At 35.9% G+C, this 13,165-nt stretch overlaps 1 protein-coding gene across 1 annotated transcript; it reads left to right on the top strand.

The window, feature by feature from the left end:
* The first annotated feature begins 360 nt into the window (after positions 1 to 360).
* LOC140036310 (uncharacterized) lies at positions 361 to 864 on the top strand. Its single transcript, XM_072077669.1, has 3 exons — positions 361 to 597; positions 648 to 736; positions 855 to 864. The coding sequence occupies exons 1-3, from the start codon at positions 361 to 363 to the stop codon at positions 862 to 864; spliced, it is 336 nt and encodes a 111-aa protein (XP_071933770.1).
* Positions 865 to 13,165: the final 12,301 nt, after the last annotated feature.

Below are 13,165 nucleotides of genomic sequence, written 5' to 3'. Positions count from 1 at the left end.
GAGTGGAAAAAAGGAAGAATAATTATTCCAATTTTTTTATTTTTAATTATATATAAAAAGGTAAATACATTAAAAAAATTTTAACATACTTTTTAGATTCACGATAGGGTAAAATATTTAGAAAATGATGTTAGAGAGTAAAGCAATTATATCATTATAATTAAAAGGGATAAAGTAATAATAACAATATAGTAATGCTATAAAATAAAAGGGTGCGATCAAATTACATCCTCGTGGGAAGAGTTATTTCAACAGATAGCGTCATGTCGACCGCGAGTGAGCATTCAGCCTGTCCGCTGGATTCAGCCGCCAGGGGGGTGGAAGTTGAACTCCGATGGGTGTTCTCGGGGGAACCCGGGGATGAGTGGAGGGGGCGGGGTTGTAAGGGACTGTCATGGGAATTTTGTCTTCGGCTATTCCGAGTTTTTTGGTACGATGAGTAGCCTGCATGCAGAGCTGCGCGGGTTGCTTGTGGGAATAAAGCATTGTATGGATCGAGGGTTCCAACAGTTACATGTTGAGGCGGACTCGTTGACGTTGATTCGGATCGTGCAGGGGGATAGTGCATGCCCTTGGCAGTTGCAGAGGGAGCTGGACGTTCTCCTCCAATTTCGTCACTGTTTTCATTCTGTCACGCATTGTTATAGGGAAGCGACTCACCGGCTGATCGTCTGGCAAACTATGGGGTTGATTCTGAGTCAAGGCAGGTCTTTACTGCTTTTGCGGATCTACCCCGGTTAGTCAGGGGGGACCTTAGGATGGATAGGTTGGGCTTTCCAACGTTTCGTAGGCGGGTGGTGAGGCACTCATAGATGTTGTCTCATCTGCTTTCTCGTGTGTATGCTTGGTTTCAGGCCTTCATAATAAATAATAGTAGTATCTTTTCTTAAAAAAAAAAATGCTATAAAATAAAAGGGTATTTTTGTCGTTCCTGATTTAATAAGACTTGTTATTTAACAAAAAAAAAGGGTATTTTTGTCAAAATTTTATTAACATGCTGAGTTAAATTACCTGTAGAGTGAAGTGACTAAAAGATAACATTATGGTTTATGCTATATAATTTAAGGAGGTAAAGTAATAATAACCCTAAATTGAAATTTTAATGTGTAATAACCTACATAAAAAGGTGGTCTGTCTTAAATGAATACCATACCAGAACTCTTATTTCTATGGTTTATGAATGCAAGAAAGAAAAAAGAAACAACGTTAGTTGATTAAATAATACATAAGTACATTGAAACAATAAATGGTATGCACACACACACATATATATGTATATAGTAAAGAAAGAGGGTTAAAATCCCTCTTCTCGTATCCAATATTCCTACTTGGATAAAAAAAAAAACTCTATTCTAGGTGACTATAAATGGATGTTTGAGGTTGAGGTTTACTAATGTATCTAAATTCGATAAGATCTCAGATCCCCAAATTTTCAAACCAAAGGTCAAACGATCATCAATCCCCAAGACCCAAGTTGGCGGCTCGAGTGATCTCCCAGACATGTTGTGCCACGGCTACATGTCCAAGTAGATCATTCCTAATTCTAATAGGGAAGAATGATATAACAACCACTAAAAAGAAAAAAAAATAAAGGGTTAAAAAGAAATAGCATATGCACGTATGAAGTGTTCTTTTGAGGGGAGAGATTAACGCGTAAGTATGCATGAAGGTTTTAGGGTAACATCTTTCCCATCCCAAATGCAAAATGCAATATAAGTAAATAAAATAAATAAATAAACCATTCACCAAATACATGGAGGAGGAGAAATGAATACGTGTGTGAAATGTAAAAAGTTCTATAAAGAAAAAATATAACCTAAAATTGTGAGGACCCGAAAATTTTCTTATTTTATTTTATTTTATTTTTTCAAATACATTTTCTTTACTTTACTTTATTACCTTAATTTCCTAGATATTTTTTACAAGTGAGTCAAGTTTTTAAATCATTTTCCTTGTATAAGTTAGTACATGTTAAGTTCGTAATATATTATGGAAGTAAGACCCACTAGTGAGGTGCGTGCGATACATTTTTTAAAATTAGAAGAAATTTTATGCAAACGGATATTATTTTATAAGGTATTAAGGAATAATTAGAGGTTGGCTAGATATTTTAGTGATTGGAAGACAATAGGATGAGGATTAACCCTTGGATGCCATTTGTCATTAAAACATTGGACTATTGATTTTGACTCAGACCTTTCTTAACCTTTTATTAACAAAAAAATTGACCAAAAATCATATCATCTTCTCCCCTCTCTTGGTCGACCCCTTGGAGAAAAAAAGGAAGGAAAACTTCATCTTCAACCTCTAATTCTTACTTGAATCTTGAGTTTTCACCTTAATCTTGCAAATCACTCCGTAAAAGTTGACACTTAGGGAGGATTAAGGGCTTTGGTGGAAAGATTTTGGAAGAAGAAGCACTTGGTTGCCATATCTTCATAGGGTTTCAAAGTAACTATATCAAAAAACCCACTATTTTTTTAATACTTGCATAAGAGTAGATTTAGAGCTTGATGTTGGTAGTTTTCATGAGAAATTTCATGGTTTCAGTGGTGATTCAAAATTTTCAGTTTTGATGGTGAAATTTCAGCTTTTATTTGATGCTTTGAGTTTGGCCATGATTTAGGAACTTTGCCATGTGAATATTCTAGTTTTTACAAGTTATATTGGCTTGCTTATGGAAAATTTCAGCTTACAAGCTGAAATTTTCAGCTTAGGGTTTCAAATTTCAATTTTGTTGTGGTTAATTTTGAGTTAGAAAATTTGATATTTTGGATGGTTTTGTGGCCTTAATCAAGTGTACTTTATAGCCTCTAACTTGTAGTTGTAATTGAGGTTGGATTGTTATAAATATTGGTGTTGAGTTTGGATGGAAAATTAAGAAAATAAGGGGAAGTGTTGCTGAAAATTTTTCCACTGGAGACTCTAAGCAGAGTGCATTCTACCGTGAAAATTTTAGAATATTTCTCAATTCCTATGAATATTTATGATTTTCTAAAGTTGACTGAATTTTCACCCCTACTCTGTTTTTCTACTTGATGAAGCAGCAACTTGAGACTGGAATTTGACTGATTAATGAACAGAATCTTACAAATGTATATTCTGGAAAATTGTAGTCATTTGAGTCTATTTTCCAACGGTATAAAGTTTATAAATTTTGGACTTAAGAGACTTGCGATAAGATTTTTCAAACAATGTCGTGCAAAACTGGAGAAAATTTTGTTTTCTAAACTTGTTCTTGCTCCATTTCCAACTTTAAGTTGGAGTCGTTAAACCATTTTGAGTTTGGTTTTATGAGTGAAATTGAGGTTTTTTCACAACTTTACACTTTTGAATTGAATAGTGATTGTTGATTGTTCGAAACCGAGTTTCCCTACTAGCCCTTAGTCATTATTCGAATAGCGCGTAGCATGAAATCCTTATTTGATGGTGTTAAAGGGTTAGTATAGGATGATAGAACTTATAAAGAAGAATTCTAACTATAATTTGGTATTTGGATGGTGAATTTGTGGTTTTTAAACCACTATACTTTGTTAACCCCTAGATCACTGCTTATATGTGAGTTTTAACTATAGTGTTTTGAAGAACGAGTGACTTTTCTTCCCAAGTCACTTGTTGAACGTTTTGACAAGAGTAAATGTTATTATATCACCTTATCATATCCTTGCCTCATTTGAAACCTTATTTGGTCTCGTTTAAATTTGTATTTTTCACTTTAGCATCAAAAGTTTTCCCTTGTGGTTTGAGCAATGATAGGCGATACTTTTGGACTAAAAGTTTGCACTTGGGGGTTCGACTACTTTATCCAAATGTTTTAAAATGGTGAACTTCTTTAGTTCACTTGCCTTATGTGTTTGATCACAGGTTTCGAAAGCGAACCAGCGGATCCTTTCACCGAGAAAAGTTAACTTTTCTAAACGCGGTGAGTGTTCCAACCGCATGTTCCCTGCTCATTGTTGCTAGAAATTTGCTAGACACTTGATTTGACATTTCATAGACGAGTGTGTACTTTATCGCACTTGACCTAACTCGACTAAACACTTGATATCTCATTCATGCACGTACAAGTAACTTGATTTACATGTGACCTGTATATTGATTTAAAATACTTGAAATGTTTGGAAATGTGACATGTTGGGCATTATTGTGACTTGGTCAGGGCTAGGCGAAAGTGTTCTTATTCACACTCGTCCTCCCCTTCTTGAATGATCTTGTACTTGTTTGAACTTGATTGACCTGTACTTGTGCTTGTACTTGTGCTTGACTTGTAAGTTTTGTGCGGCAGCATGTACCACACTCAATCTCAGTGAAAAGTGTAAGGATCGAAGACAACCTAAGAGGGGGTGTGAATTAGGTGGTTTAAAAAACTTGCTAAGATATGAGTCACCTTTTTCAGTACTTGTCCTCTTTTTCTAAACGACCACACAATTGAGCAAGAGAAGAGAAAGCACAAGTGCTTGTGAGTAGAATAAATGAACAGTTTATATATCAAAACAGTAAGTAAAAGGGGATAGAATACCAAACCAAATGTCAAACTCCTCTTCAGTTTGGATATCACTTTATAGAGCAAGTTTCTTCAAGTTGATCAACTTACAACCAATCTTTTGTGTACAAGAGAAGGATCACTTCCTCCTTGCCCCAAGCCACACTTGGTCAAGCAATGAAATTTTACAATCACTCGGATAACCCTCACAAAGCTACACTATTGAAGTAGTTGACTCACACTAGAAAAGCTTATTGAAAGTTACACAACTAAGAGTACAAATCTTCTTTTCGAAGAGTATTCTCACACTTGAATCACTCTTGATTGATGTAGTCTCAATGTGCAAAGTCACTTTGAAGTGGTTGACTTTGTTCTATTTATATGGGACCAAAAAGTTTCTCAATTAATACTTCCAACGGATAGAAGGTAATTGAAGAGTCAACTAGCCGTTGGTAGTGTCGGACGTCCGGTAGATCAACTTCTTGCGTCCGAACGTAAGCAGTGAGTTCAAGAAATCCTCTTGAATTATATAGGACGTCCGGTACCTTCAATGTATGCGTCCGAAGGTAGGAGGTGAAACTGGGAGTTCTTCTTTAATTCTTTTCGGACGTCCAGTCCCTCCAAGGCTTTGCGTCCGAAGTATCGCAACTCTTTTCGAACGTCCGGTGCTTTGAGGATGTGCGTCCGATCGAGGTCAGTGAGTTTAGAGGGAATGATTTAATATCTTCGGACGTCCGAGGGTGAGGTTCTTCATTCGTCCGAAGTTGTGCAAAGGTTGTCGGACGTCCGATCCAGTCTTCTTGCGCGTCCGACAGCAGCTTCAGCATCCTTTGTGCTTTAATCTTTGAACCTGTTTTCCTCCATTTCTGAAAGAGTCTTTTTGAGAGAACATTAGTAATCATCCATTTGTTTTGTAATCATTTATAATCATTAAAAGTTACGGACTGAGATAAACAATCTCCCCCTTTTTGATGATAACAAAACAATGGATCAAGGAAAATAAAATCGGGACACAACTCTCCCTTACTTGATGCAGTCCTCTCACATAAGATTAATGGACACAAAACCCTTTAGAATAATTTGGCACAACTCCCCCTTACTTGATGCAGTACTCTCACATAAGATTAATGGACACAAAGCCCTTTAGAATAATTTGGGTACAACTCCCCCTTAGAATGACTCCCCCTTACTTATACATCCATTTCTCTCCCTTTTTGTCATCATTTAAAACAACCAGAAGTGATCATCAATATTAAAGTCCAGTATTCAATATTAGCATTCAAGACTACCAAGCCAAAAACACAGCATCAGCAATTTTTTTGGCAATTGTTAACAACAGAAATTAGCAATCACTCATCCAGTCAATACTATCAGCAATGCTATCAACAGCAGCAATATTGGCAACAGTCAGCAATTATCAACAGCAGTCATTATCAGAATTTTAAGGCTAAACATAGTTAAGCAACATTCATCTAAAATAGAGAGATAACACAAACAATGTCAAAGTAGAATCCTTAGTACAGAACACAGACTGTTTATAATGTAAAAGATGCCAAAAGTTTAGAAGTGCCTAAATGAAGTGCATTTGCTTGGAGATGCCTGAAAGATGATCTTGGAGGATCCAGGCCTTCTCCTTGCTAGGCGAAACTGAGCAGGATCTTCTTCCTCTTCAGTGTCCTCGTCATCATCATTATCATCATCATCCTCTTCAGTCTCTGCTTCAGTTGCTGGAGCCTTTCCTTATTCTGTGGCTGAGAACTAAAGGCACGGTACGCTGGGGTAGTTTCAGTAGTGGGCTCAGTTATGGACTCCTTTTGGTGTGCATTTCATTTTCTTGAGAAATTGGAGGCACAAGCAGATTCCTTTTAGCAATGAAGGTGACTTGTTGATCGGATGACATGATCATCATCAGACTATCTTCAAGGTGTAGGACGTGTTGTTTGAGATCCTCAAGCAAAGAGATGACCTCAAGATTGGATGAAGAAGACTTGGGGGCTGACTTTCTAGGATGGATGGTGAAGGGTGACACATACATGGACTGATCACGAGGGGTCCTAGGGGTAACAGGAGTTTCATGAAGGTTCTTTCTCCTAGACTCTGAAACAGTTTCCTTGTAACACCAATACTCCTAAAAAAATTTCAGATTTTTCCTTTCAAAATAAACCTTGGAGAAAACAGTTGATGCACCCTGTTTTGGAGATTTTTCAGTAAAGGGGATTTGAAAGTGAGCAAAAATAGGAGTCAAAAATTTTTCATAGGAAAGTTTTCTACGACAATCAGTGCTTATTTTGAGCAAAAACTTGCACATGACAAAGTCAAAATCAATTCTGATTTTTTCAAAAAAGCAGTAGAACAGATAAAGTTCCATTTTATTGGCGTCAGTCCTGTGACCATCAGTAGGCACCAACAGATTTGAAATTATAAAAAAAATGATAAGATTTTGAGGACTGTGATCCTCCAATCTCGCCTCAGAAGGAGTATTGAAATGAGTTTGAAAATAGGTCATCAATTTTGCAACATGAAAGTGATGGTAGGCGAAGGAAATTCTTCGTATGAAAAGAAGTTTGCAATTTTTCCTTTAAAACCATCTTCAATTTTGGTTTCCAAAACAGTGTTGACAATGTCAGAATTCAGTTCTATGTTAACACAGTTGACACGTGAGATGAGATCAGTGTGTGACTTTCCCTTCCTAAGGTTGGCAAAAAATTGATGAAGCATATCAGGATAGTATGTGTTTGGAATAGTCAGAAGATGAGTCCATTTTTGGAATTCAAAAATATTGAGAACAGGTTCAAGGTCAAGCTTATGGAATTCGTAGGGGATAATGGTCCTCTGAGTGATGAAACCTTTCTGTGAGATCCATTCGAATCTCTCCCTGGCATCATCATCAATGAACTTGGGCAAGGGAGTGGTTTCCTCTGCAGTTTGAATCTCAGGTTGCTCATTTGTAGGACGCTTTCTTTTTTCAGTGCGATGAGTAGTTGGCACAGTACTTTGGATACCAGACCTCGTCCTTGGTGACTTCCTGGTAAATGGTTCAGCAATTTACTGTTTCTCAGCATTTTTTTCTGCATCTTGCTGTTCCCCTGAAGGATCAGCAGATTCCCTTTCCTTGGGTTGAGCAATTCTCTTCCTTTTGGTGGTCTTTTTTTCCTTCCTGGGTAATTTCCTGATGGTTACATCTTCATTGGTGGGCTGCTCCAGTTCCCCTTCATTGCCACTGACTAGATGCTCTTCAAATTGTTGTTCCTCCATCTGCTCATCAGTTGGTTCAACAGATGGTTCTGTGGTTTGAACAGTCTGCATTTTCTTTGCAGACTGCTTCGTTTTTTCACCATGATTTCCAGTTCTCTTTTTAGGTGACTTGATGGAAGGTTCAACAACTTGAACATCTTTATCCTCTTCATCTCTAAACCTGAAGGTGCATCCGGCACTCACAGACCCTCCTCTAATTCTCAACATGATTGTAATGCAGTGTGTTTTTGATGTGGTGTGTAATGCAGATAAGTGTCAAAGAATTTGAAAGTGCAGCATGAACTACAATGATGTTAGAATTCGTCCACAGAAAGTAAATTTGGGTGGTTAGGGTTTCGGGGTAGAATTGGGATTTATAGTGCAGTTGAAAGTTGGGAGAAGTTATGATGTGCAATTAACTTGGAATAGGTATGTAATGGTGACGGCCAGAGTGATTACTTGAAAATTGTTTCGAAGAGAGATGAATTTGAATTTTGAAATTGAGAGAATATGAAGGGTTGCGTCCGAGACGAGGGGTGAGAATAAACTGAATGACACAGAGGACTTCCTTATAAGACGCAATTTTTGAGTGTCGGACGGCCGAACGAAATAAAACGTCCGACATGATCGTCCGAACCAGAACTTTCTGGAAAAAATAATCAAGAACACTGTCGGACGTCCGTTCTAACACATCGGACGTCCGATAAAGAGTGACCAGAGAATTTTTAGAGTATTTTTTCTGAAATGCCCAATTTTGTTCTCAAAAACACAAATTGATCCATTGGTAAGGCTTTTGTGAGAATATCAGCAATTTGATCTTTTGAACAGACATATTGAACATAAATTTCACCCTTATGGACAAGATCGCGAATGAAATGATGTTTTATGTCTATGTGCTTTGTTCTAGAATATTGGATGGGATTTTTTGTCAAATTTATTGCACTAGTGTTATCACAATACATAGGCACACAATCATACATCAATCCAAAATCATTAAATGTGTTTTTCATCCACAATAATTGAGCACAACAAGTACCGGCAGCAACATATTCTGCTTCAATTGTAGACAGGAAAATGGCATTTTGCTTCTTACTACACCAAGATACTAAGTATTTTTCAAGAAAGTTACATATACCCGTTATACTTTTTCTATCTACCATACACCTACCGAAGTCAGCATCCGAGAATCCACATAAAGGAAATTCAAGACACTTAGGATACCATAAGCCAAAATTCACAGTTCCTTTTAGGTATCTAAGAATTTTTTTTACCGCATTTAAGTGAGATTCCTTTGGACAGGACTGAAAGTGAACACACAAGCATACAACAAATATGATATCAGGTCTACTAGCAGTTAAGTAAAGCAAGCTACCAATCATACTTCTATATTTCTTTTCATCAACTTTTGTATCTTTTTCATTCTTGTCAAACTTGGTAGAGGTGCACACGGGTGTTCCAACTTGCTTTGAATCTTCCATTCCAAATCTTTTGAGCCGCTCCTTGGTGTATTTTGCTTGATTAATGAATGTTCCTTCTCGGGTTTGAACCATTTGGAATCCAAGGAAGAAATTTAATTCTCCCATCATACTCATCTCAAACTCTTTTTGCATTATTGTGAAAAAATCCTTGCACAAACTCTCATTAGTAGCACCAAATATAATGTTATTCATATATATTTGCACAATTAACAAATCATGTATACTTTGTTTAGTGAAAAGAACGGTATCGACAATTCCTCTTTTAAAACCATTTTCAATCAAAAAATCATTTAGACGTTCATACCAAGCCCTTGGAGTTTGTTTTAATCCATACAAAACTTTTGAGAGTTTAAACACATGATTAGGATAAATCTCATTTTCAAAATCAGGAGTTGATCAACATATATTTCTTGATCAATAAAGCCATTTAGAAAGGCACCTTTTACATCCATTTGAAATAATTTGAAATTCTTGAAACATGCAAAGGCCAAAAACATTCTAATTGATTCTATCCTAGCCACGGGTGCAAATGTTTCATCAAAGTCTATTCGTTCTTCTTGAGCATATCCCTTGGCTACAAGTCTGGCCTTATTTCTAACAACCTCACCTTTGTCATTCATTCCGTTTCTAAAAACCCATTTCGTGCCAATGATAGGATGATTTTGAGATCTTTCAACCAATGTCCAAACCTTGTTCCTTTCAAAGTGATTTAGCTCATCTTCCATAGCTAAAATCCAGTTCTCATCTTTCAAGGCATCAACAACATTTTTGGGTTCGAAATGTGAGACTAATGCAAAATTATCCATCAATTGTTTAGAGGAGGAACGAGTTCTGACCTTTTCTGATGGATCACCAATGATGAACTCCTTAGGATGATTTTGAGCAAATTTTCAGACTCTTGAAAGATCATTAGATATACTCACATCTCTGTCACTGTCTTCCGGTGCTGGAATATTTTAAGCATTCACTATCTATGAACCATTTTGATTCCTTGATAATATTCACCAAATTCGCCTACACAAAAGTTCACATGATAATATTTGGTACCTTTTATTTTTTGGATTCTTGAGAATTAGCATTATACTTAACTATCCACATGTATTTCATACCATTTCTCATATTCTTTCTCACATAACAATTACTCTTCATATTGTGAGAACCCTGAAAAATATATATATAAATATCATTTTGTATTTCATTTGCATTTCTTTTAACTCTTTAATAAATTTTAGCATTAATTTCCCTTGTCTGCAAATAAGTCCGTAAAAACAATTTTATGTGAGAAATAATATAATTTTTCCAAGTTATGAATTTTTCTTGACCTTGCTAGACTAAATTAATACATCTGGAGTTAGAATAATTTATCGCTTTAAAATAAAATGCTAAAATACTTAGTTTTCTTTATGTTAAAAATTAATGCTACCTGAGTAGATTAATTATATAAAATTTCTTGAATTCCAATAATTAATCCTAATTAGTGAATAACGTTAAATACTAATAAGAATTTTCACGTTAAGACCAAAACCAATAAATTTTATGTGCAAAATAAAAGAATTGTGCTAAACTATTAAATTTTCTAGTTTTGTTACATTAAACTCATTGCGAAGGTAAATTATTCCATTGATTTAGCAATTAAATTTCTTTGAATTCCGATACCTAATCTTAAGCGTTAATAATGATTAAGCTAATAAGTTTTGATATAAAAGGATAAACTAGTACTAAGAATGTTAAATTTATATACTAAGGGCAAGCCTGATTTTAATAGTTCAACTAATAAAGTAAGAATGTTAAGTGTTAATAGGAACCTTAATATTAATTTGTAATCGATAAATTTTAGACAAAAACGATATAAGTGCCCTAAGCATAATTAGGACGTAAGAATTTCGATAATTAAAGTTTTGCATGACTAGTGTATAATTAGGCAATCAAATCACACTTGGGGATAATTTTTTTGAATTAAGTTAGAACTAAGGTTTTGAGTGGAGATTAGGAAGAGACGTGAAAGGACTAAAATGCCCTCCATACAATCTCAAAATGACCATGCAATCCCAAAACCAAATTGTCGGACAACCTTATAATCCACCTCTCCATTCGGCCAATGAGAAAACTTCTCCACTTGCACACTCAACTCTCTCATCCGTAGCTCATTTCTATTTCCTCTCCACACCACCACACCTCAAGACCACAACAACATTCTCCTCTGCCTTGTTATCATCGATGAGAGAGCTAGAGAGGGAGCTGCATCCGTGTGTCCGAAAGGAAAGAAAAGAAACCGCGAGCTGAATCTTCCTCTGTTCTGTCCGTAAGCTAAAGGGGAGAAAAGAGGGAGACTACGTGAGCTTCATCCCTGGTTGCAACCTCAATCAGCTACAAAACATCCTCACAACCCAACACCATCACAGCAGCAACCTCTGCAACCAGGAACATCACGTTCAATCGCGTGTGAACCAAGAGGGGAGAAACTTCAGCTTTCTGCTGTGCGTATAATCTTCTTTGTGAGGTAATTACTGAGCTAGAATAAGTTGATTAGTGATAGATTGAACTATCTATGGACATGCATGTTGAGCTGTGCAGTCGGATGATGAATCAAAAGCATTAGAAAAATCTGTTTTGGGAAGAATATGACCTGTCCGAGAGTTGATTAAGAAATGTTGGATTAAACCTGCTTTCTTGTGATAATCCGGAACTGTTATTATGTTTAGCTAATTAAAGCTTGGATGATTAATATGGTTAGAGTCTTGCATGATAACTTTATGCATTCGGATGTTGTATTAAGAAGCAAGAAACTCTGTTTTGATGAAAAGTTTCTGCCGAGAGTCTGCCTTGAATAATGTAGTTTCATTTGGTTTAATCTTGTTGCTTTGAGCCTATAACCATAACTAACTAGCTAATAACAAGATAATTGAGCTTTGCATGTGGCTAACTAGTTGGGTTAAAACCGAAATAAAATTACAATGCAATCGGTCTTCATGCCACAGCAACCGAGGTTGAAGCTGGAAATTTCTGGAAATTTTGGAGGATTTTTGTTGTTAATCGAAAGTAATTCCTGAGCTAGATACGCTGATAAACTAGTTAAGTGTTTACATGCCAAATCTGAGCACCTAACGCCATGTTTAAACCGAGGGAAAATTTGATCTAAAGTATATAAGTTGCTGGAAATTTTGGAAGCCGCAAGGTTGAACTGGAAATTCCAATGGGTTTCTGGAATTTCTTTTATCTTATTTTTTCCTTGGAATGTAATGGTTTAGAAATGCATGAAAAAAAATGTGTAACTTGAGCTGTGTGAGTATTTAGCTATGAAACATTTGTTATATTGGAAGATTGGATAAAAAAATGCTGGAATGTAACTGCTGGACATTTTGTTAATAGCCGAGAGACTAGGATTGGAAATGTTAACCTGTTTATGAAATTTCTCTTGAACTATAACGGTTTCGAAATGTATGAAAAATGTGCATTTAAGCTATGCAAGTTATTTAGCTATGAAACATTTGATATTTTGGGGAATTCAAGCAAAATGGTTAAGTGTAGACCTGGAAAATTCTCAACTGAATTGAGGAAAGTAGCAAAGGAATTCTTCAGATTTAATTGGCGAATGTTAACCTTAAAAATGAGATTTTGCGCTGAAAAAAAAAATATTGTATGCGCATTGATTTCACCCTAAGCTATGTTAAGAGGATCGTACATGTGTATTTAGAGTGACCAATTGAGTTTATCACGACCGGATTGGTGTGATTAAATTATCGGTTTTGAGAATGGATAATCGTGGGAATATAAATTATTGAGAAGTGTTTAATCTGCATTTGGCTAAGTGTGATGAAATTTTGCTGCAATCTTGAACAAAAAAATGTTGTTACAAATCTTGCCTCATGTTCAAGTGCTTGTTAGTGAGTTTAAACACTTGAAATTATAACTTTATTGCTATAAGAAATAATTGTTGGATGCTACGGGCTAATGATTGATGGAGCCTTAG

The sequence above is a fragment of the Coffea arabica genome, chromosome 2e (genome assembly GCF_036785885.1).
Source record: "Coffea arabica cultivar ET-39 chromosome 2e, Coffea Arabica ET-39 HiFi, whole genome shotgun sequence".
Classification (NCBI taxonomy): Eukaryota; Viridiplantae; Streptophyta; class Magnoliopsida; order Gentianales; family Rubiaceae; genus Coffea; species Coffea arabica.
This window is presented reverse-complemented; position numbering and strand designations above follow the sequence as displayed.

Excerpts from the sequence above, each read along its gene's own strand:
- LOC140036310 (XM_072077669.1), top strand. The coding sequence starts at position 361 with ATGAGTGGAGGGGGCGGGGTTGTAAGGGACTGTCATGGGAATTTTGTC. Across the intron at positions 598-647 it reads AGTTGCAGAGGGAGCTGGAC|GGAAGCGACTCACCGGCTGA; the intron begins GTTCTCCTCCAA and ends GCATTGTTATAG.